At 46.2% G+C, this 24,289-nt stretch overlaps 1 protein-coding gene across 11 annotated transcripts in view; it reads left to right on the top strand.

Moving 5' to 3' along the window:
• The window catches only part of SIL1 (SIL1 nucleotide exchange factor), a 116,790-nt gene that overhangs the window by 75,255 nt on the left and 17,246 nt on the right, over positions 1–24,289 (top strand). For all 11 annotated transcript variants that reach the window (XM_068959135.1, XM_068959139.1, XM_068959140.1 and 8 more), the window contains one exon: positions 619–740. In XM_068959135.1, the coding sequence (XP_068815236.1) occupies positions 619–740 (122 nt within the window). The remainder of the gene's footprint in view (positions 1–618; positions 741–24,289) is intronic.

The following is a 24,289-nucleotide window of genomic DNA, read 5'->3' as shown; positions in this document are numbered from 1 at the left end:
GCCCTCAGGCACAACTTCTTGCTAACCCTTTCAAATAGGGACTGGCTTTTTTACTTTTTGCCTTCCCGTGAAGCTGTGGACCGTAGTAATGACAAATGCCTGGAGTAGCCCGGGCCCCTCGCTGCGAGCGGAAGCTGAGGTGATGATGTTGAGGTACCATTGCTGCTGACGGGCTTCTAACTCCTGGCGCCGCAATTACAGCTCTGTTTTTGCATTTGTAAAACACAACAGCTCCCCGGGTTCACAGTAATGGTCTTCTCAGGTGAGAGAGCAGAGAACTGGGTTTTTTTGGTTCTAACACTGTCAGATTTCCTGCATTGCTGCAACATGCGTCAAGGCAAGTTTTGATAGCTAATCAAAGTATTTGAATTTTCAGTGATGCCTTCTGCATTTGCTAATAGCCACCTGTCAGTAGACAGTGTTTCTGCAAACATGACATGCATCGCTCGCAGGCAGGATTGTATGAAATGTGAGCCAAGCTCTTTTTCTGCTAATTTCGAATTGCTTTTAAAAAGAATTGATGTTGTTCCTTCTGAAACCAGACGGCCTTGAAAAATCGATGAGGCATTTGTCGGTGTGTTAAGCTTCATTCTGATAGGGAGACCTGCTGTTTCCCAGGTGGACAACGCTAAAGACTTCCTTTCCTTGGGTGGACTTCAGCTGGTGATTAACGGATTGAATAGCACCGAGGCCGTGCTCAAGGAACATGCCGCCTTCGTTCTGGGAGCTGCGCTGTCCAGGTGAGCTGTGTGTCCTGCAGGGTTGGGTGGAAAGGGAAAAGGAGCCTCAGGAGAGCAGGCAGGCTGTGTGCTTCTCTTCGGCTCTCTGGTGGCTTGATTGGTGACAACAAAACCAGACAAAATGTTTTCCCCACCGCCTAGGCCTTTCCTTGCAGCCCATCGCTTCCTCCACTCTGCTCTTCAGTGCGTCCTCAGCCTGCTCATTGGACTTAGCTGGAAATAGCTCAGCGTAGAAATCGGTGATTGCTTCTTGATTTTTCTCCCCCCCCCCCCCCCCAACTCCTCACTTTTACAAAGTCCAAGGGGAATAATTCTGCCTCCCCTCCTCTCAGCAGCCCTTCCTCAGGGAAGGTTTCAACAAGGATGATGCAGTTACGAGCGCTGCAGAGAGCTCCCACCCTGTGCCCAGCCCGCTTCAGAATAGCGCAATGGTGATTTCAGAGACACGGCAACTACTGTTGGTCTTTCAAGGTTTTTTTTTTTTTTTTTTTTTTTTTTTTACCCCACAAACACATGTCTCTACCCCTCAGGCATAACCTCGAGGGGTGCAATTAGGCTGGGAAGGAATGGGTGTCAACAAGCTGAGCCAAGAACCGACTGATCTGAGGGGTGTTTGGTATTCATGGAACGATGGCCTCGAGGGGCCGGTTTCCCTTGTGCTTGGTGGTGGTATGCAGTGGCACAGGCTGTGCTTGTAGGCTGATAGGGTTTTATCGGTGCCCTTTTTGTTTCACTAGCTTTGAGGTTTTGTTGTGTGCCCATGTATGTGTTTGTATGTATCTATGTGTTGTGCAGTCACATGCACAGGGACTTTAGAAAGGCATTGGACGGGCCCAAAATTCAAAGTCAGAAGTGCAGAGTGAAGATTGGAAACCTCGACCATTATATCTGCCTATTTCTGTGCCTAAAAATATGATCGTTTTCTCCACCGTTATAAATTATTTATTGCTAAGTCTAATATACAGTCTAAAAATCTGCATTTCTTTTGCAGTCGTATATAGAATGCTGTTGGTGCTCAGCATGTGTAAATTAGTATGGCTTCACTGTCAGCAGCAGTTACACTGATCTACACCAGAAAAGGATCCAGCTCATAGTTTGAAACAGAGCTTGACTTACTGGTCACAGTAGGATACATTCTTTCATATCAGAAACACAGACCCTTTCTTCATATTCTGACATACCTTAACATTTGAAGCAATATCTGTAATCCTTTTGTAAGGTTCTTTGATGGCATGTAGACTCTTAATTATGTTCTTCATAAAGAGAAAAATCATGCAGAAACTCTGGAAACATTTAGAGGCGACCTGCAAAATAAAGGGGAGTCTTAGGTCACGTCTTTCCTGATTTAGGTAATGTGACACGATCGGGACTCAAGAAAGTCACCGTCTCATAATATAAACATGTATCAGTGGCCTTAACTAGTGCTTTTGGGTAGTGTTTCCTCACATAATTGCAAATGCCTTTGTTTGGACAGAAACTGTTTCTTTTCTAATATGAAAATATTAGAATTCTGCTTTGGAAGCTTTTAGGCCTCTTTTCTTTAGAGGACATTCTGACAGATGGTAATATTAAGTGGTTCAGATGATGCGTTGTCTGAGAGCTCGGTTCCAAAATGTGAGGAATATTATGCTTGGTTTCTTTTCGTGCTGTGCTTAAGGTTTCTTATTCAATAGACACCTACATGCCAACTTGTCTACTTTGTGCTATCTGGTTAATTTGTTTGTTCATACATTTTCTCAGCTTATTCTGTGTTCCATATCAACTGCCAGAGGCATTTCGAGTGCTTCGCTCTACATGTTTTCTGTTGTGTTCTTCTGAGGGGGCTGTTGTTATTTCCTTCCATCATGGTTGTTCCGAGGAGCCTCAGTCCAGCAGTAGGACTTTGAGTAAATGCCCAGAGGGTGCCACAGCTCATTGGGTTATGGGGACATGATCTAATCTGTACTCACGTGCCTGGTGCTGGTACCAGGTCCTACTTTGGATGCGGATGTACCATATATGCTCCCAAAGGTATTCCCCTTCCTATGTGGTGATTAAGGATGCTGGAATAAGCACAAATTTGCCCTAAACTTTCACTTATGCACAAGGTGCTATACTTTTTTTTTTTTTTTTTTTAACTCTGAGTGATTTAGACATGAGAACTTACATGTAAGTGGATGAGATCTTTTAGTAAAAGACAAAGCAGCAGGGAGAGGAAGGAACGCAAGCAAAGGACGAGGCAGTTCGCAGCGGGCGGTTTCTTCTGCCCGTGAGACTTTGATTGTGTCCTGGGCATGCTGTGACCACCAGTGGCATCAGAACTGAGCTGTGTGTGTGCAGGGGGTGATGACCTCCCACTAGCCAGATGGGTTTGTGGCCACCTCCTCAGTGTCTTCAAGTAAAACCAGCCAGGCTGGCTCAAAGCCAAGGGTTTCTTCCTTTCTTTCAGGCAATAGTTTCATGGTGGATTTACATGCAGCTGCTATAAAAAGGGTGGTCATGCTGGGCCAGACCAGGCTGGGGAGAAGAAAACTTTCATGTGGATCGGCTCCTTGAGCAGGCCATGTGGCTGGCCAGGTTGCAGAATCAGCAAAAGCAGGTCAGGACTTCTCCCTCCTGATACGGCTCTTGCTTCATTGACTTCAACTAGTGGTGAAAAGCAGCCATAGCACAGGGGAATCTGGTCCTTGAAGCAGAGGGTCCCAGGTTCTGGTCACCTGAATGAGTGCAGTCCTACCCATCTTCACCTGCCTATGTATTTGTGTACTTCTGGCTGGGAAGAGGCTGACAGGGTACAGGAGAAATCAAGACTTCATCTCTTGTTTGTCTTGACTGTCCTTCATTTTAGGCATTTTTGGGCTTAATCACCGAGTCTGTGACCAAATCAAACATAGTTCCATCTGCTAGGGTTTTCTGAGCGGTGCCCTTACTGTAACTCTGCAACGTCCTCACAGCCTTACTGTTTTTAAACCTTTAACAAAATGTTTTCCATTCAGCACTTTGCAAAAGTAAACTGCATTTTGAACAATCCTCAAGTGCTCTGATTGCAAATAAAAGTTAAATGCACTAACAAAAATAATTGCTAGGCATGTGGGATTGTACATTTAGGTATCCATAATTCACTAACAGTATATGCCAATACACAACATTATCTGGATTTTCAGTGATTGCATTAGCATAAAAGCATGTTAGCATTTATCCAGTGGTACTAACATTTAAATATATACAAGTATGAAATATTAAGATACAACATTTTGGAGGCAAGTAGAACTACTGTCTGTAAAATGTTCTTGCATATTTTTGAAGATACGCTCTAGTATCTTAGGATGACAATCAGCATTCGCACCATTGGGCCTAAACATTGCAAAAATGTCAATGTTTTATGCAAAGAGGAGCTATATTAAGCTAAAAAGATTGCTGATGAGAGAAGTGTCTTCTGATGTCCTCTAAGCTATTTACAGGCAGTATTTTCCTTTGTTCTTAGCACAGCAAGGCCCCTGTGCGCAATATGTAACTAGATGTTTCACGAGACTGGAAACGTTAGCCAGAAAGGATTATGTTTGTAATGTTAAAATCTCCACTTTTTAAAATAATTTGCCACCAGGAAACATTTTTCCACACCAATAATTTAAACATTTTCATATTTGGTTATAAAAGGATTTTTGTAATCCGTTTACAAGGGGAAAATAATTACATCAAATGTACTCTTGAAGCTTTATCCCACATGGTCCCCATATGCGTAGGGGTGAATTAGAGATGAGAATGGAGAGAAGATAAGCTGTGAGGCCTTCAAGCAAAGAGGAGCAGTTTATGTTTTATGGGAACAGGGAAGAGAGCAAAAACTGAGATTCTGGCATGGCCCAAATGGGGAGCCAGAAACTCAGCCGTACAGCAGCTCTTTCTTTGAGAGGAGCTAAATGTGGCAGAAAGCAGCATTCAGAGCTGGGGAGGAAGAGATTACAATTGAACGAAGGATGATTGGTCTTGGCAGGGCTCTCAAAGACTTCTGTGTTTTTGTTCTGTCGCGTCCAACAGGATTCAAAACCTTTAGAGGATAAAGCACTGTGGTGCAGATCCTCAGGACGACTCAAAGAGCCTAACGGCCTGCTAGGTCTGGCTTTTTTGCTCAGCAGGATCTCATTGCAAGAGGTGACCTCAGCGCTTCTTGCCATGTCCCTGGTGCTCTGTTAGCTGCAGCAGCCCCCAGCCTCTTGCTTAGCAGCGGGAGATGGTGGGGCTCAGTGACCTCCTTCCTCCTCACTGGGCTCTGCGGGAAACCCTTTCAGAAGTTAAATCTTGTGTGTGTCACGTGGCCCTTCTCTGTCTTTCCTCAGCCAGGCCCGCAGGGCACTGTCTTTGCCAGTAGCGGATTTAGTCTCAAGAGGAGCCTGGGCTGCCCTTTGGCAGGCACCACAGCTGGACTAGCTGCACACGACACCTGCTGGTGACCCTTGCGGACTTTGTGGCATTTGGGCCAGTCTCTTAAAAACCCAAGCCATGTTCAAAGTGAGTAGTGGGGGAAAGGATTTCCATCTGACAGCTGGGGCTTGCATCCATCTTGCATCCCACCAGCAGCTGGGCCGGCCTGGCACCCCAGGCATCAACTGGCTGCGGTGCCATTGCAGCAGCTCCCTGGCACAGCCTCTTCAGGGGGAGACAGCCTTTCCAATGAGCCCAAAGCTATTGGGATCTCTCTGTTCCCAATTGTGACCTTGACGGATTAAAAATATAGAGATTGACATATATATATACACATACATACATACACATATGAGACTCGGCAAAGATTTGGAAGTAAACTCATAACAGCTAAACTTAGGCAATGTCTCGTAACCACCCTCTAGAGTTTACTAGAGATGGCTCGTGTCAGGCCGTTGTCTTGCTTCTTGCTCGTTTGTCTTCTCCGTTTCCCATGAGACAAAACCCCTTAAACTATGGCAGTGCGTGTCATGAACGTCCCAATAACCATTATTCATATGTTACCAGCCAACCCTGAGGCACGTTTAGAACTTTCACAGCTTTGGCAAGGCAAAGAGAGACATGAAAGATGTATCCGCTTTTCAAGATGAGCTTAAAAGAAAAGCTCAGGTAGGCTCCGCTCCCCCCCGTGCCTTGCAGCGGGGAGCTGTACTGTGGCGTCTAGATACTGCTCAGCACCGTGATGCCTGCTTGTCGTAGGTCTAGGCTCTCGTCCGTCTGCTTTTTCATCTCCTTTCCTTTGGAGAAGGAGAAAGAAGGGAATGCTGTCTCCCCTACCACGTCCGTCAACGTTTCAGTGGTGTCAACTTTTCTAGCTCGTGTGATTTCTGTGTTTTGTTGGAGAAGCGCCAGCTTCTTCAGGATGTATTTGCCAAGAGGAAGAAGTTTCCCCCAGATTTAACAATTTTGAAATAAGTCAGTCTTTGCAATGAAACTGGTTGACACTCGCTCCTGTTAAATAACATTAAGGCCTAGTGTAAAGCAATAAAGGCAAGAAAATTAAAATTGAAGACCTCACTTCGACCCAGTCTCTTAAGGACATAAGAATTTCTGGGCAGAAAAATAAATCTAGTTAGCTTAACAAGCACTGTCCCTGCCCATTTATTTCAAATCCATCTTCGTGTTTGTCCCTTCTTCCTCCAACTTCTCTTTTTGCATGCTCTAATCTTTTCCTATCTTTTTATTCATTTTCACTGTTTGCTTCAGTGGGCTTCTTTGACAACTTCTTATGTTTGCCACCTTTCAGACAATTCTACCTCGATTCCCTGCTCACTTGTAACTTCTTGCTATGTAGACCGTCTCTTCTGTTTTTATTTGAACTCCTGACTTGTGCGGAGTTAGCAGCCTCACTGCGCTTAGTTTCAAATTAATTTGATTGGGTCACCTCATTTTTTTTCTGTAATGATAATGAACTCAAACTATTTAGCCTTTCCCCATTATAAATAACCTTAACAAAAACTGCAGTGCAGTATAAAACTGTGTTTCATCATTGTGTTTAATTACACAGAAGAATAAATCCCTAAACGTTTTTCGGTGCCTGAAATATAACAAGAAAGTGTAATTAACAATTAAATAGGAATCTGCCATTTTTGTACTCTCAGGAAGAAAGGGAGAGCAACCCCATGAGAAATATCTAGAATCAAAGGTTTGGTTGTATTTTCATTTTCATAAATATTTTGATAACTTAAATGCTAGATAGAGCACTGGTTTTGGGAAGCTAACAGGAGGGTTGTGCGCTTGTCCCCATGGGTCTGCGAGTGCTATTGCTGGCAAGTTTACTAGATTAGCTGGACATTTTAGCCTAATTAGGATTGGTTTTAGGTTGAGGATGTTTCCAGTCCTCAATTTTGAAGTTGGGTTACAGCGCTGGTGGTGCAAGCGAGGAGGACAGAAGTGAAGTGATTTAAGTTGCGTTGCAGGTGGCTGAGGCTGGAGCCAGGTCTACTGGCAGCGTGCTTGGTCTCGCCTCACGTTTCAGCAATGAGAAAACCTGCAGTTTCCCTCCCAGCATTACTCAGCTTTGCTGGTTTCCGAACTTCCTTTAACTGGACAAGGTTTTCCTCAATACTGGAGAGCTTGGATGTCTGGCAAGGAAGTGTGCTGTGGACCTGGTCACCTCCTGGACCCGGGGAGCCCGGGGTGCCTGCTGCCGGCATGTTGCAGGCAGGGCTGGATTTGCTGACATTTGGGCTGTGCTAACCCAGGGGCTGCTACGTGATGTTAGGCCCCTGCCTGAGCCCTGCAGCGTGCCCAGCTCTTGTCCTACCACGGAGCAATCTCAGACCATGGTCCTCTGCTCTTCATGGCACGGGTCTTGAAACTCCCCATGGGGGCTAAGTATGTTGGGTAGGCGGCCTGCACTGCTGAGGTTGGTCATGCCTATCCATTGCATTTGCTAGTTTTTATGGTGCTCAGCTGTGATGACACAGGTCGTTTCTTCCTGAGCCTCTCACTGTTGTAAAACTTGGGTGAAGCGCCCCTACTCCCTATCCTGAAAGCACAGCTCTGGCAGGAGAGCTGATGCTGCCGGGGGAAATGGCAGAGGTTGAGAGCGATGGGAAGCCGCTCTAGCTGTGCTGTGTCTTTAGCAGGGAGATTGGTGTCACAACCTGCAGAAAAAAAATCATCGCAGCCCGGTCATGCATTATATAAAACATGTTGTTTCTGTCTCTCCTCATTTAGGAAGTGCATAATGTGTGCTCTCCACCAAAGTGTTCTACTTATTGCGGTTTCCACTTAAAATGGGTATTCAGACTGGTTACCTAATCACTTTCTTTAAAAAAAAAAAAAAAAAAAAAAAAAAAAGCCCAAACTTACTGGTTCCAGCGTAGACCAGTTTCATCACTGAATGTGTATTCCTTTGTCTCCTCACCCATTATTTATTCTTCATCCATGTTTTCTGTTTATTCTTTTTACTACAGCCTGTGCATTCAGTTAATGGCTTCACAAGCTTCAAAGATTTTCCTACATAACTCCTACATTATTTTCCTGACCTGCTGTGACTTTTCCACTTCGCATGTTCCCTGCATTCTCTCCAAGTAATAGGTGCAAAATGCTCCACAAAGAAGTGGCATCTGGGTCTACTCTTTAATCACGTTGTACAGGATGCTGTAGCAGCCCATTGTTAATGTGTTTCAGAAACGAAGTTGAAAAAGTGCATTGAACAGAACAAAGAAGCTAAGAGTGGAAGAAAGGTGAACAATGAAAGAAAGAAATGCAGGATCTACCCTCAATTACGTACCTGTTCTGAGCGGAGTTTGGGGTGGACAGAGCTGACCTAGAGATTACGTCAATGCTCTGAATAGATACATAGGAGGATCCAGATTCCATCTTTTTCTGTGAAGACCCTGCTGTGCGCACCCTTCTACTTCTTTCCTGATTGCTGCTTTTGTTGGATTTAATTGCTGGCAGGCTGTATGCTGCAAGCATGCAAATGCAGATGAATCCAAGTTTGCAGCGTGAATGATGATGGCAGGATCAGGCTTTCAGAGAGGTCCTGAGGGGCTGCCCTTAGCTCTTGTGGGGTTCCACGTGTCTTCTGCAGTGGTGGGTGTAGCTTCAGTTACTCACTGGCCCTCTGCTGTTCCCCTTTGGGTTGAGGGGGAGCAAAGCAGGGATGCTGGACCCAGAGCTTGCATAAGAGGCAAACTAATAGGAGCCAGCAGCCATAGGCTTTCCGTGTGTCTTAAGACTGGCCCTTACCTGTCCTGACTGAAGGAGGGTCAGAGATCAGGTCGAGGCAGGTGACCTCATTCCCAGGTTGGCCTCTTTCAGCCTGCCTACCCTCTAGATTTCAGGGCTTTGATAATTTTTTTTTTTTCTTCTGTCTGTTCCTGAGTTTTAAGATTTAAAAAATTAATTAAATTAATAATAATTAATTTTAAAAGATTTAAGATTTAAAAAGATATGCTTCCACCATTGAAACAGTTTGGTTATTCGTCCTCCAAGACAGTTCCTCAGGCCTTCCACCAGGCCGCTTCCATCGTCACCCCTCAAGGTTTGCCAAATATCTGAAAAGGGTGACTGTCTGTGGAGAAAACCCAGCAGCTTATCCAAAATGATCTTTCTCTGAAGAAATTCATTACCACTGTTGATTACTTGCGCTTCCCTCAGGTGCCTGTCTTCCGCGTCTTCTTGTGCACTGGATTTTGATTTGCTCTTTGTTTTTGTATGATCCTGTTTCTGCTTAAAAGGAATTGTCCATCAGAGGCCCTCAGAGCTGCCTCGCATGTTTTGAAGGGGACGACTCACTCTCTTGACTGTATGAGCTGCAACTCAGGCATTTGAGACCTGCTGGTCAGGGGATCAAATCTGTTGTGGAGAAACATCTCCCGGGAGCTCTACAGGTAGGCAGCCCCCTCCCCGCAAGTTGCCTCGGAGTCAGTTCATAAGTTTGAGAAATGTTGGCACAGCCGCTTCCCACAAAGTCGTGACCCCTTCCTTGACACCTGACTGTCTGAGAGCTGAACAGATTTTAAGACGAATCTGGTTCTCTAGATGCTCCATGTCTCTGGTCCTTTCTGCCGCACTGAATTCATTTCCTAGGTACTGCAGCCAGTTCCAGGAGGCAGCCATCAAAGCGTTCTGCCTCTGCTTGTGTCATGAGTGTCTAGCTGTCCCTCCAGTGCTCTTCATTGCTCACAGATTCTCTCTGGGTTTGTCTCTAATGAATTTAACGTGGAGCGCATCGTATAATTTCCTGCGACTTTCCTTTCCGGACAGTCTCTCCTTTTATTTTTTTAGGATGCCCTGAAAATACAGGATGAGAGGGATAAAGGACTCTTCCAGCGGTCAAATGGGTATTAGGTGGACCCCCATGAAATATATATGGGGTATGGTAAATACTCTAAATCCTACTTCTTTTCTTCCACTTTCATGATTCTTTCTCAGTTCTTCCTGTCCTGAAGCCCGGCTGTACCTATGTGATTCTGTTAATAGTCCCAGGGCCGACCTGAATTTTGAGTATCCTTTCACGTGTCAGTCTCGGCTATCACCAAAGTGGGCCTTTGGTGAGAGGGCACCTTGGTGTGTGAAGGAGGAGCTGCTGGAGTGACGCCTCGGGGATGTGGCAGAACCCCGCAGCGCGGGTAGCATGGCTGTGCGGGGCTCCACAGCAGCTCTTTCCAGGGACGAGCCATTAATCCTTAGCTCCAACTGCTGAGGTCAACGATTAGGGCTGTTGCTTTGTATAAACTGCTAGGTCAACATAGGAATTGCCTTATTAAAGTGGATGTGCAGTCTAGTCTAAAGGCCCCTGTGGCTGGATTTTGCAGAGGGAAGAACAAAAACATGTGGAGTGGTACTGCTACAGTAAAATGCAGATGAGGCTCCCCTAGCCTTAAGCAGCTAGAAACTACCTCATGTCCTGAAACACAAGGGTCGTTGTTTTTTTTATCTAATTCTGTCTATACAACAGAGAGCGCGTAAATGGGTTTCAGAATTCTGTCTGTGCGTAATGCGGCAAGGTGGCTAATGCAAGAATCCGTTTTGGAAGCTTCTGCACAAGTGAGTGTTTCTAATCTCCCTCTGCATGTTTCTCACGTCCCCTTGGAAGTAGATTGTATTACATTTCCATACATATTCTGTCATGGAAGCCCATAAATACGACCTCACCGTGTTTGCATGTCTTGCAACAAGCAGGAATTCACCAGAGTTTTTTCCAAACTAATACCCAGCTGCTCTTTTTATTTAACAACCTCTTTCTCCAAACTGAGAAAGGTAACGACTCTAAAAATTTTTGTTTCAAAAATGCATTTTCTTCTTGAGCGCTTCATATTGAAATCTTTTCTTAATTTCAGTTCAGCTAGTGTGTGAAAACACACAGTGAGGCATTATTAGTCCCTGAAGGCATAAAGACAGATGGAGCCCAAAATGGAATTGGCTTTATGATTAATTGAATCCTTTTAGAGCTGAATGGAGTCAGGGCTCGGCCTTACCCAGTGAGTGTCCTGAGAGCAATCCAGCCAACTTGAATCTCCACAAGGTCCAGACTGGGGAGCTCAGTGTAAGAAATGCAGACGTCATTTGATAGAATTGGTCCTGGGTGGTCACCTTCCAGGTTGCCACGTGATACTGGAAGAAATGATGTGCTGAGTGTCACTTTGTGTTATTCCTGGAAGAGGAATAACAGTTGGTACAGATGTGAAAGCAGTGTGCAGGCTCAGGGTAACAGGTAGAGAAATCAAAAGGCCTATCAGGGTCCCTCGCGTGTGACGGCCTGCTTTATTAATGAGCTGCTATTTCTAGTCTCGAGCTCCCCACAGCTGTGCATTGATGGCCCTTGTGCAACCGCAGAGGTCTGGAGCAGAGCTGCTGAGGGGGTGGGATATTTCGAGGGGATGTTCTGTGAATATGGGAACGGAAATGTTGAGATATGGAAGTGATGTGTGGTTAACGCGGGCCAGGGGCCAGCTGCTTCAGGGCTGCCATGGACTCGTGTTCCTCAGGTGACCTGAGCAAGCTCCCTTGGGTCCTGTGGATTCACGTCTTTGTGAAATGCGGCAGGTGAATCTGCCCCAGGGTGTGGAAGGGGTGTGTGTGACACCAGGCCTAAGTGATCCCACACCGTCAAAAGGCCGTAGTGGAGAAGTACAAGGTGGCTTTATCTGCATTGGCTTTGGTATTAGTGGCTATTTTTGGAGTCTGCAGCTACGCACCTTTACAGCTTTTCTAAAATATCTGCTGGAGGGGAGAATGAGATGTTATACAAAGGATCCCCACACCATATTTTGGGAACAAGTCCTCCCCGTACAAACCAGGCTGCATAACCCTTGCAGCTCAGATCACGAGCAAGCCCGCACACGCTAGTGGTGCTGCCTGCTCCTGCGATCCTCAGCAGCAACAGAGCTTGGGGGAAGCAGCGAGCAAAGGCAGAGACTCTCTGCAGAGGCCGGAACAGGCCAGCACCTGGGGTTACGTCAGCAGGTCTGTCTGGAGAAGGTAGGAAGGGCAAGGCTAAGCGCAATAGTGGGGTCCCCGGGAGGCAGCCCCGCTTCCTAGTCCATGGCTCACTGTTCACAGTTGATTTTTCCCTCTGTGTACGGGAACTGTGGATTGGGCTGGCATGGGGCATAGGTTCCCATGCTTACAGAAGAGAGGATTTTGGGCGCCTCCACCTTACCTAGTTGAACGAGGCAGAGAAGGATTTGGTGTAGATGGCTGACGTTGCTCGTATAGGTCGTGGTTTAAGGTCTGCAATCTGGCCAAGTAGCTGATTACTGCGAGCGTGCTTGGCAGGTATGTACTCCAGAGAGAACTGTCTGCTTGCCATTCCCTTTCCCTTAGAGCAGGGGTGCTTTGAACCAATCTTCCTGGGCAAAATTGATGAGGAGCAACTTCCATGGATGCTAGCACGAGCTGGAGAAAGGTGCAGATGGACTCATCTTGAGCATCCTTGTGGTACCGCCTTAGGCCCAGCCAGGGCTGCATTTTCACAGGCACCCAGCACCCTTTCCTGCAATGCAGTGGCAGCCCTTCCGAGTTACAAACTTGAATAGGACCTTGCTAATTGTTCCTAATGAGTGGGAGGGCTGCTGCAAATGAGCTGATATTGCAGATCAATGGGGGTTGAGCAAACATGCTAAGCATCAAGCCTGGCACCTCACAAAACATCAATTTTTCCTTTATTCTGACAAGTGCAATTTGGTTTTCATTATTCATGAGACCCTCTAGCACGGCAGCAAATGTGCTGTGGTGTATTTTGTAAAGGGAGGAAGGCTCCGTAATGTGAGCTCTTTCTGCAGGACCTGACTGAGAAATCTTTGGGAAATAGTGTGAGGCTTCTGTGGATTTTCTTTTCTTTCCCTGGAGATTTGGGGGAATGCAGATCAGCGAATTGTGGATTAGTGGATCAGGAATTAGAAATGTATGTTTCCTTTTTTTGTTGCACACTAATGAACTGACAAATTTAATTTCTTTAAATCCGACTAGTTTAGCTAGAATAAGTGAAGTCTTTTTTTGTCTCTTTTGGTAACTCAAAAAAAAGCCGAATCAAGATTTCTTTGGGCTTGGCATAATATAAATTCAGTTATTTGACTTTAGCAAGTTGCTCTTAGGAAAAGATATTCTAACTCTTGCGAGGAGGACATCATCTTCTGCAGGTGGTCAGCAGGCAGTGCTGCGGCGTGCTTGCAGGAGCACTGCAGCGTGCCGTGGAGGTAGTGCTGCATAGTGGGCTGCAGCTCTCCCCTGGCGATATACGGGATTGGCAGCAGAAATGGGTGGACATGAAGCTGCAGAAGCAGGCATTACAGCAGGTTTGGAGTCAGGCTTGTGGCTCCCTATTTTCAGAGCCGGAGCCAGCCCCGGTTATCTCTGGTAGATACCCTTTCAAAACCCAGCCCTGCTCTGCTGGGTGGCACCATGGCATAGCGTGCGATATACTTGGCTTACAGCTTGTGCATATGTTTCTTGCCTTTAGTCTCATAAACACTAGCTCCTCAATTAAGCTGAGGGCTTCCTCCCTTTTGAGGTTGCCCCAGGGTGAGGGCCCCGTTGCCTTGGGTAGCAACCGCGCTGCACATCCTAAGCCATGACAGACTGAGATTTGGGAAATCCTGCTGCTGATGGAGATACAAGCTGCAGTCAACTCCAGCTGCCTCTCCTTTAGCTGCACTGCTTCTTTGGGTCTTATGGCACGGGCCTCTCTACCCAAACTCTGTACCGGGCTGGCTCTGTAGAGCTAGTGATAACAGAGTAGAAAAGGACATTTGTGTCATTAAATGCCTGACTGAATGCACTGTGGGACCAGATCTGCAGGAGGAGACCAGTGCCGTTATTACTCAGTCACTTTTCAGAGCTTTAAATGAGAGGATTTTACTTTCTGGAGCAGGCTTTATTAATTTACTGTGTGATCTCCAAAGTGGGTCTGAAATCTGGCTCAAAGTGTCCGCCTTTCAACACAGATTCCCAGCACCCCTCCTGGAGCCATGGCCTCACGGCCGCCATGAAAGCAGCTCTCGCCTTCAGGGGTAGGAGCAGCCCAGCGGTTTGTCTGCCAAGGAGAGCACGTACACCCAGCGCAACCCACATGTCACTGAATGCAAGCGCTGGGACGTTAGTTACTCCCCTTCCCTGATATATGTATTTTGGGTTTTGCTCGTAATACCTTGATGAACAATTAACATGATACAGCTGGAAAATACCTCTCACTTCTTCTCCTGAGTCCAACAGGTGAAGATATGTTTTCCAGTTTATTGCTGTGCCTCGTTATAGCCTCTTTATGACTGACTGAAAAGCAGAGGCTTGGTAGAAAGAGACATCTTTCCTGTACTCGCATAGACAGCTGTGTTTCTCTTCAGGAAGCATTTATTCTTTTCTGCATATCTGCTAACCCGTACTTTAAATCTGAACCTGAAAAGACCAGAAGGGAGACAGGATTAAACCAAAAATGATAGGGATCGCTGGCTTCTGTGGGTAGTTTGAGCCCATTATTCCTGCTTGCTATTTGTAACTAGTTATTCCTAAATAACTCGTGCTAGAGACAATTCAGCAGTTGCAGCATCTTCTTGATGAAAAGCATTCAAATGTAATAACCATGGCAACAGTTGCCGAGGGCTGGCTGCGACAGGGGACAATGCTGTGTTTTCTAAAGGACAACGGACGCAACTTTGCTGACAAATGACATTGTAATGCGCCAAGGAGATAACGTGGGCCGAGCCCTGCGAGCTGGCCACCTGGCCAGTCTTCCTGGCCCTGCTGGAGACCCATCCAGGTGCACCACTGCCTCAGTGCAAGCTGTTCCAATGGACCCACTAACGAGGCACACTTCGCTAAAGGTGAGCGAGTTCTCCGACAGAGGAAAGGGGAACTCATAACCCAACAGACCGGGGGAATGATGGAGGTACTCCATCAGGAGGGAGAGGCCAAGAAGGAAATCTGAGGAGAGGTGGCACAATCTCTGTGACCCACCTCACGTGCAATAGCAGATCCCCAAAACACAGATCTTATTTGGATGACAACTTTGGGAAAGACTGCATCTTTCTGCTGTTGATTTTCAGCTTGCTTTTGGTCCCCCACTATGCAGGTGACTCTCCAGAAATCCTTCCCTCAAAAGCCTGTCCAGCCCAAGTCTCTAGACTTTCATTCAAGTCTCTAGGAAATGCTTTGGGTTTGGGTAGATTCAGTATTAAGTAGCTGCCAGTAGATCTCTCTCTCTCTTGCTGGGAGCAAAATTTAGGTAAGAAAAGTACCTTGATCTGCTGCATCACCTGCTTTGAGTGTCAAGAGGCCTCAAGCTCCCAAGTTACTTTGTTTCTCTTGAAACAGTTGTCCTTGTCCTTTTGAGGCAAAGCTGAGGTATGCCTGTAGGGTTCCTGCTCTGCATGCAGTGAGACCAGCACGGTGAGCTCTGACTCAGTCTCATTTGTGGCCTCTGAATGCCGCAGACGGATGATCGGTAATAAACACTTGATGCGTCTAATTTCAGAGCTTTTTTGTTTTAGGCCTTTTAAGACCACAAATGAAACTCCACAAGAAACTGGGACAGAAGCCATGTGCTCAGGTGGAAGAATCAGTATGAAATGGGATGTTTTGATTTGAAAGAGTTGGTCCTTTCCTGCTTGGTGTGTGACAGGGGAGAAGGCAGGCAGCCAACTGAGCCAGGAGTCTGAATTGATCCAACAGAGAATTTTCTGGGAGGGTCCTTCACCCTGGGACACGATCCATCCCCTTGCCCAGGGGATCTTCCAAGTGCCCATTGTCAGGACAGCAATGGGACGTCCCCTCCAAACACGCTGGTGTTCATCTCAGGTTTGGAGCACCTTAGGTTACGATATCAAGTCCTTTCAATAGTCTATCTGTCAATATTCTCTATCTCTTGTCTTATTTAATTGGCACATTTTATAAGCCTGAAAAGTAAGAGAGGGAAACTCTTCAATATTAACGAGAAGAAAAGAACAGCCTGCTGAAAGGCAGCAGTGTTACTGATTTCTGAGATGGAGGCAGTGACTACTTCACCTCTGTTTAATAATAATACTACCCAGGCTAAGTATCTCTAAAAATATAAGATACTTTGAGCCTATTTGGAATAGTCAATATCCTTATCAGCAGTGCTGTAATCTCCACAAACAAGTTTCACTGGAGGTTCTGGGCATGATTTTCAATAGCTCTGAGCAGCTGGGGCTTCTTTGACTTCAGTGAAAAGTCTGAGTGCTTGGCATCGCAGCAAACCAAGCCTCTTCCTTTCTGCTTCAAATTGGGTCTTGATTCTAAGTGAGATGAATTTTCTCCTCCTGATAATTCTGTGCATCTGAAGTGATTACAGCTCCGCGTGAGTGCTCTTTTAGGAGATTTGAATGCAGCGTTTTCTTCCGTCTTAAAAAGATTCCTTCGAGCCTTATGATTCTGGTGGGGGGGGGGGGGAATCCTAGTGGAAACTGTCACATCCTCCTATGCAGATTAGAGATTAAAACTTTTATTTTTATGAAACACATACGGGGGCTGAATCGGAAAACTTCTGTTCAGACGAGCAGTTTTTGGCTGTGGCAACATGCTGCTAAACTCTTATCTAGCGGTGGAGTGGCATAGCCAGCGAGTGGCATTATTTGGAGTTCTTAGAGAGTGAGCTTTAATGTTTGCCTAACTCCACTAAAAATAGACACCACCCTCTTTTTCTAATAGGCAGCATTTGTCATACTTGATTCATTTCCTCTCCCAAACTGAGTTCCTTCATGAATATTCATCTGTACTCCCTAGGAATCTTTGCCTGTCCTCAGAAGTTGTACTTGCAGTGACTGTGCTGTTAACAATGTATGCCAGTCTTTCAGAGCTTGCCAAGTATCCAACCTGATCCAGAACAATGTTGCGGTATCAACAACTCTCATTGGTATCAGGCTTCTCTGTGAGCCGTGGTTGCTCGTTATGTCTCTAGACAAGACCCTTAACAAGTCTCCCCTTCGTGTTGTCATAGCAGCACTGCATATCCTGGCATCATGAAGTCTCTGCCGCTGTTAATTGTGAGATGGGAGGATCGTCTTGGCAGTTTTTCTAGTGGGGTTTAGGCCAAAAGGTCCCTTCCAAACTGTGATGAATGCTGCTTCCTTCAGAAGGTCCTAAAACGTAGTAGTTACAGGCAGTTTCTGAAGAGGGAAGCTTCACAGAGCAGAGAGAGGGACTGCAGTCCTTACAGAGCCCTTTCCGTTCATGCTTAGCCACCACTTCAGCTGGGGGGCGGGGGGGGTGAAACAGGTTTGCCGCAGGAAAATGTAAAACAGAGGATTCATCTTTAATGAAGTCTGTCAGTACCTCTGACCTTCTAGCTTTGGAGGTCCAAAGCCTGTGAAAGGTGTCATACTACTGAGGTGTCATACTCCAAATTGCTGCTGGAGGGGGAGAAATCTGCTTCTAACTGATGAGCGTTTGAGGAAGCAAAGAGCAGACACGATGCTGGAGAAACCAGATGCCAACAAAGCTGCTGGATGTAGGAACTCTGAAGCCCTTGGAAAACAGGTGCTGAGGAGAAGATATGCCTGGAAGAGGATCAGTAGGGTCCTTGTGAGAGATGACCTTGTGTTTCCCAGGCAGTGACCAAGGAGAAAACTTGAAGTGGGAGCCTGGGATGAATCTCGCACTAGTAATGCAGTGACCTGCCCTTGCTTGCTGCGTGAAGGTGTGCTTTAGTAACCCCCATCTGTTGTGAGGCCTTGCAGTGCGTCCGGTGGCAGGTCTGCTCTCGGAGAGCCACTCAGCTGTCTTAACGCCTTTCAACATTGCCAATCTTTAAAGCGATTCAAGGACTAAAAGTAATTGTGTCTCAGCACAGGGTTGTCTCCTGGGCTTGTGAGGACCACCCTGTGGGCAGATTTCTGTTGCCAGGTGTCTGCCAGTGAGGATGCTCATGCTGCTTTTCAGCAATGCGCCATCATAGTTGTGTCGGGGTTGCTCTGGCACTGTGGTTAAGAAATGTATATACCAAAAAGATAACGATCTCATACCACCTTTCATCCTGGAAGTCCTTAAGCTGATCACAAGCTTGACAGGCTGATGTGCAAAGTGTTGACGGGAATTGCCACCTCCATTGCTGTTCATTTGTCCTGCTGCAGTGAGACGTAGCTCTGATTCGTTGAAGAGTGCACAGTGAAACAAAGAACGCCGTTTGCAGCCCGACCCGAAGATTTAGACAGCAGGGATACCATCGCTGAATGTCCAGGACCCTGGGGTCAGCCTGCATCCTCCTGCACGGAATAGGGCTGTACGGTGCTTTGCCCAGAAGTGGTAGGGCCTGTGCTTGTTTGTCATCTCCAGCAGGTGACGTCTCATCTGCAGGTTCACTGCTGGCACAGCACACAGGCAGGGGAGACAGGGCCATCTATAAACCTTTTACTCCATTTCCTGCATGCCAAGGGATAGGGATCTGCTGCAGTTTTTTCCAAAGAACTGCTCTGTTCGTACACAGGGCAAATTTATCCTCTGTGCGTGTCACTGGGTTTATTGCAAAACTCTGAAATGTGGCCAGGAGAGTCTGTGACCTGAACATTGGCATGAGCAGCGCTTTTAAATAGTTTAAAAAAGAAAAAAAATCCTGCCCCTTCCTCAGCCTTCTCCCAAAACAAAAAACCCTGCTGGCCAGGCCCTGTAAATGAGTTTTTGTTTTTTTTCATGCATACAGTTAGGAGCCAGATTTTTAAAGGCTTGCATTCCGTTTTACAGACATTTATTACAGGCATGAATAATTGCTGGCAGTATGTTACCACTGCTGTTGTTTGCTCTTACGGTTTAGGCCAATTACACTTGTAAGCCCCTGATTTACAAGCAAAAGCAGAACTAAAGTGGCTTTGTGGCCTACGTTTCAAGAACAAGCAATGTGTCCACAGTTAGCTACAGATCCCCAAACCTGTGCCATGAAACTTGGAGGTTCATTTCAATAAATAAGTGGGCCCAAATTGACAAAGGCAGTATGTGACATATGTTGTCACAGCACTGCACGAAGCACATAAACACAGATCAGCGTTTAAGAGCGGGAACTTGCCCAGATTTATCCCATGGCAAACATGCCAGAAGATTCATGCTGTATTTGGGGAGTTTACTGAGGGAGCGCACAGAAGAGAGAGAATTTGAACAAAACATAGCAATTCTGCAAGACGGACTTAATCAAATCCTATCAAAGTCCTATTCACCAACAAGATAAGTGGTTTGTCTCCTAAGAATCAGTTAGATCCGTTGCTGGATTTCACATTGATCTCCGTGACTTTTATTACTTTTGCAAAATAGAAAAAAGTGAGAGAGATTGGTCAGTGAAAGGTGGGGAAACGCAGTAGAGGCTGCTTCTCCAGGTGGTTGATGGTTTACATTCAGCTGCTCTTGACTGGTCAGGTCAGCACAACGCTTGATCTGGTCTCTGCCTTGCCATCCCAGTCTGCCTGGTCTTTGCTCCACGGGCTGGGTGGAAGAGCTGTAGCTGAAGGCGGTGAGGCGAGAGTGGGGTCTTGTCTGATCATCCAGCTCAGATTCTTCTTGGATTGGCAAGGAGACTGGGGTCTGTCTTGCTGAGGGAAGTAGCGAGGGTAGGAGGGGGGAGTAAAGCGAGAAGGCAGGAAGTTTGTGGGTGCCGATCTCGTCATCCCTTTCCAGACTAAACGGAGCAGTAATGGATATTGTCTGCAGGAAGTACTAGCAGCTCCAGTTGGGAAGGAGGCCATATTTTCACACTTTAGGTGATGTCCAAGGGAGGATGATGCGCTAGTGTTATTAGTCATTAGCGCAGAGCGGGCGGCTTTTCGTCTCGTAGGGTTTGTGTACTCAGCTGGAGGCTGTAGCAACCTCCTTTGTGTAAATGGTCTGAAATCAATTTGACTGCTGTGCTGAGCTGATTTACGTTGGCCAGGAGATACTTTACACTCGCTCAGCGTAGGGCGTTCCTACGCTGATTTATGAATATCTGTCTTGGGAGGAAGCATCGGTTTAGGACCATCAGTTTCTGAAGTGATTTTCTTAAGTGTCTACAGCTTCTGCATGTAGACAAGGCTCCCCGAGGGTAGGCAGGCTGCCTGGCTGTATGCACTGGGCCTGCTTCTTCCACGCAGTGCCAACAGCGTTGGGCACTTGCTTTCTTTTCTCCTTCTGTGACCTGTGACGCAGTAAAAACAGATGGAAATGCAAACCCAGATTTGTTTACTAGGCTGTGATCAACTGGGAGTTTACATCACGGCAATTACTGGCAAGTGTTCCTTCCTTCTGTGCCTTAGCAGCACATGTGTGAACTTCTGATTGTGTCACCTTTCTGTCCTCCCTTAACTATGTCTGACAGTGGGAGGTGATCATCACAACTAACATTTGGATAGTGTGTGTCTTTCCGCAGTTCTAAAGGGTTGAATAAATGGAACCCCACTTCTTTCTTCACCCTTCACTTTCAAGCTGTTTCTAAATCCAGGCATTTCATCTTCCACTGCATCTCTCGGCTCTGATAGCTTGCTTCTGTCCTGATGATTAAGCCCATATCATCTGTCTCAGAGAACGTCCCTGTGATGAGGCTATATTACTGCTCTTCTGGACACAAACAGTGTTCCTCTCAAGATCCTTCTGGCTTGTTCTTACCGTTTCATTCCCCTGTTAAATCTGTCTGTTGGCTCCCTCCACCACCATGGCAGATGAGAGCTTTTTCTCTTTGCCTTTAAGGTCATTTAAGCTTGATTGGCATGTCAACTTTCTTTATCAAGATATCCGCTCTCTCCATCCCATCAGTGATGCAGGACATGCTGCTGAATCTCCCCCTCTTCTTGCACAGCTCTTCCACTGCCTCTTTCATGCAAGACATTCCTTCCTGAAGGCGCTTCCTCTGCTTGCTCCAGCCTTTTCTGAGTGTTCAGTTTAGCTGTAGAACCTGCTGTAGCCTTATTCCTCAACTCATTGTATTATTCACATATTTTATTACCTAGCTTGGTCATTTGAACTCCTTGCATGTTTGTGGCTATATCCTGCACCCTTCCTCTGCAGATGGGATCTGTGTCACCCACAGTCTTCCTACGTGAGTATCCATCTAAGCTACCTACCTAAACTCCATCCCCAACCAGGGGAGAGAGATGCCTCCAAAAGACAAATCATCACATCCTAAGGCAGGAGTCAAAGATAGCCTCCTGTCCCTCAGGGCATATCGTCAGATCAGTTTCTGCTTGCTACCACTGATTCTGAATGCCACAGAAATTTATTTCAAAGTAGATGTGGACCCCTTTATAACAAATCTGGACCCTTTGACTGCAGGCTTGCTTTTCTGGATTACCTTAGGCAGGTCCTACAGAAATATGGGAATAGTGCTTGGGTCTCCAAGGATATACAGGCCTGAGATTGGAAGATGTTACTGAGGGAGCCCAGACAGCTAGCCTAGGCTGGATGCCTTAATTTTAGGTGTCTGATGTTAAGTAAGATGAATCGCACACTTGGAAAGATTTGGGGAAATGTTTCTGTCTTATTTTATAATTGGAAAATATAAAGGTACATTGCTACTGCTAAAAAAAAAAATACAACAGCAACAATAATAGCAGCAATTACAGGTGGGTGCAATTTTCCTTATTTTTCAAGGGAAGCTACTAGAAAAATTACTGCTGTGCTGATATTTGACAGGAACACTGGTGCTTGTACCTGCTTGTTTCTGAAAAGTGCTCTTGGATTTTTAATGACCATCAGCAGTACAACCTTGATTTTAAATGTCATCCTAGCCTCCTCTGCCATGGTATGTGGGTGTTCAAGTAGGGATGAATCAAAAAGCAGAAATAATTACTGGGGCTTTCTGTGACTCCCCAAGTTTTTCTCCGGGGCTCTCCCCGCAAGAACTGACTCGAACGGTGTATGATTTGTGTTGCAGGTCACAGTCCTTGGTGTTGTGGTAGCAAGCTACAGAAGGACTCCAGCTAATGCTCTTCTGTCTACGATGCAGGGAAGTTGCTTGGTCCCTAATTGGTTCCTTAGGTTTCTTGAGGAATTGGTATTCTACAGGTCATACCTTTCGGTTAACCAAAACAAAAAAGTTTCCCGAGTTTTGCAAATACATCTTTTTAATTCTGTCTCCATTTTCCCCAGCTGGAAACATTCCACAGGCTTCTCTTTTGGAGCTGAAATTCTCTGCTTGGCATTTGTGAGATGGTGATTTGCTTTTGTAAATGGAGCAAAGTCTCATTTTTGAATTATGAGTCAGTGAAACAAACCTACTTTTCTAGTTCTGAACGATTCTAATAGCACTCTTAAACCAGCGGGACTAGAAACAGCCAAAGTTTGAAATATGACAATTGCTCTGGGTGTGATTCTCTTTTGTGAAATAGCATCTTTCCTTGCATTTAGAGTGAGTGGTATAGATGTAAATAAGATTTGTAAACGATCAGCGGATCATTTCTTTAAGAGCAGTACCTTGCATTGTGGCTTTTAGAGGTGCTCTGGGGTATGTCCGTAAACAAAATCGGTGGTAGGAGATAGAAGGGTTTGCTTGATGAAGTGTAATATCTTCCTCAGTTACGAGAGGAATGCAGAGAGTTGAGAAACAGATGGCAGGGTTAAAATAGGACGTTGCATCTCAAAGATGCTGCTAGAAAAGAAAGTGAAGTGCCTGTTCTCACACTTTGCATCGTGTCTCGTGGCAGAGCTAAAGAGTGCCTGTGCCTTCCTCCCGCATCCCGACAGGGACAAGGCAGGCCAACGCTGCTTTTTTTATTATTATTATTAGCGCTTATATTAAAGGAAAATCAACTCAAATGAGCAAGCAAACAAGTAAAGTGAATGACAATCAAAGGTCTTAGCCTCAGGCTACCTTTTAACATCTCTCAAGATTATTAGTGCTGATGTGTGATATAGGCACTCGCTACCACTCGGGAATACGAGCCGAAGTGTCAGGAGCCCAGCAGTTTGCACTGAAGCTTTCTTCTTGTGGTGCTTTCAGACAGCTTTGTACACTGTTTTATATGTTACCTAAGGCAAGTGAATAGGTTCTGTTTGAATAGTTGTGTAATTTCAGGCATAATTTTAGGCATGCAATGCGACGTGGCAGAGCTTGAGTGGATGCTGCTGTGCAAAGCTGTCCCACTGAGGCTGCTGTTGCAGAAGGGACTCGCTCAGGGGCCCTGCAGCAGCAGCAGCAGCAGCAGCGGGGAGCTAGATCAGACCTCGCGTTCCTGCTTTTGTCGCCATCCTAGGCTAGCTACGTTTTGGAGCCAGGAAGATGGAGTCATGCAGAGAGCTGCCCTAGGGCCGGCACGTGGCTCAGGAACAGGAACTTGGAATGGCAGCCTCACAAATCCAGCTTAGCCGGCGGCTGGCACCCTTGTCACTGGTTTGCACGCTGGTTATTTGTCACATCTGAGCCGTGCAGAGGGAGAACGAGAGCGTGGAGATGGGCAAGAACAGCTAGGCACTGCTGGGGGTGAGCGGCGACCCTAGTGCACGCCCAGGAGCCAAACGCTCCCGTCCTAGGGCTGATGCTCGCTCTCCGGGCAGCACTGCTTTCAGCTCCTTCATGTGCAAAGCGGCAGAGTTGCCTTTCCTGTTCCTCCAGGGGTTTGGTTAGGATCTGCCAGGCAGGTTGTTCCCCTCTGTGCAGCCTGGGAGGGAATGGGTCCACCCGGAGAGGAAGCTCTCGTGGGACGCAGCTGTGAGAGCCCAGCGTGTGCCCCCCTGCACCATCTGCTTGTGGCTGTGCACCATGTCAAGCTGCCTCCCTCAGCGCCTCCATCTCGACGTGACTGGGGGCAAATCTCCTGCCTCTCTGGTGCCTTAGTTTCCCCAGCTATAAATCATGGAACGTTTTGAAGCCTTACTGATGAAAAACATGGGATGAACTCACAGGCATGGTACCAGTCCTGCAACATTGTTCTTGTCTCTTGCTGTTTTGTGATTTTGAGACGAAACCAACACAATTTTTGTGGGCTACAGCTAGAAGTACATGGAAATAAATGAATTCTGCTTGCACTCATAGAGAAATGTTCACATGTTATTAATGCAGCATCTGATGAAACAAAAACCCATCCTTAGATGACGAGATGTGTTTGACCTACAGTAAAATAACAGTCTTTGAGAAATGCATATTGAGTGTTTCATAAGCATAGCACATCTGGCCTTACGGTTGATTTACACCTCAAAATAAAACATTGTTTTTGGTGATTTAGCACTGAGGG

Source organism: Struthio camelus, chromosome 13 (genome assembly GCF_040807025.1).
Source record: "Struthio camelus isolate bStrCam1 chromosome 13, bStrCam1.hap1, whole genome shotgun sequence".
In the NCBI taxonomy this organism is placed as follows: Eukaryota; Metazoa; Chordata; class Aves; order Struthioniformes; family Struthionidae; genus Struthio; species Struthio camelus.
Note: the sequence above shows the minus strand (reverse complement) of the source record. Positions and strands in the feature narration are given on the sequence as shown.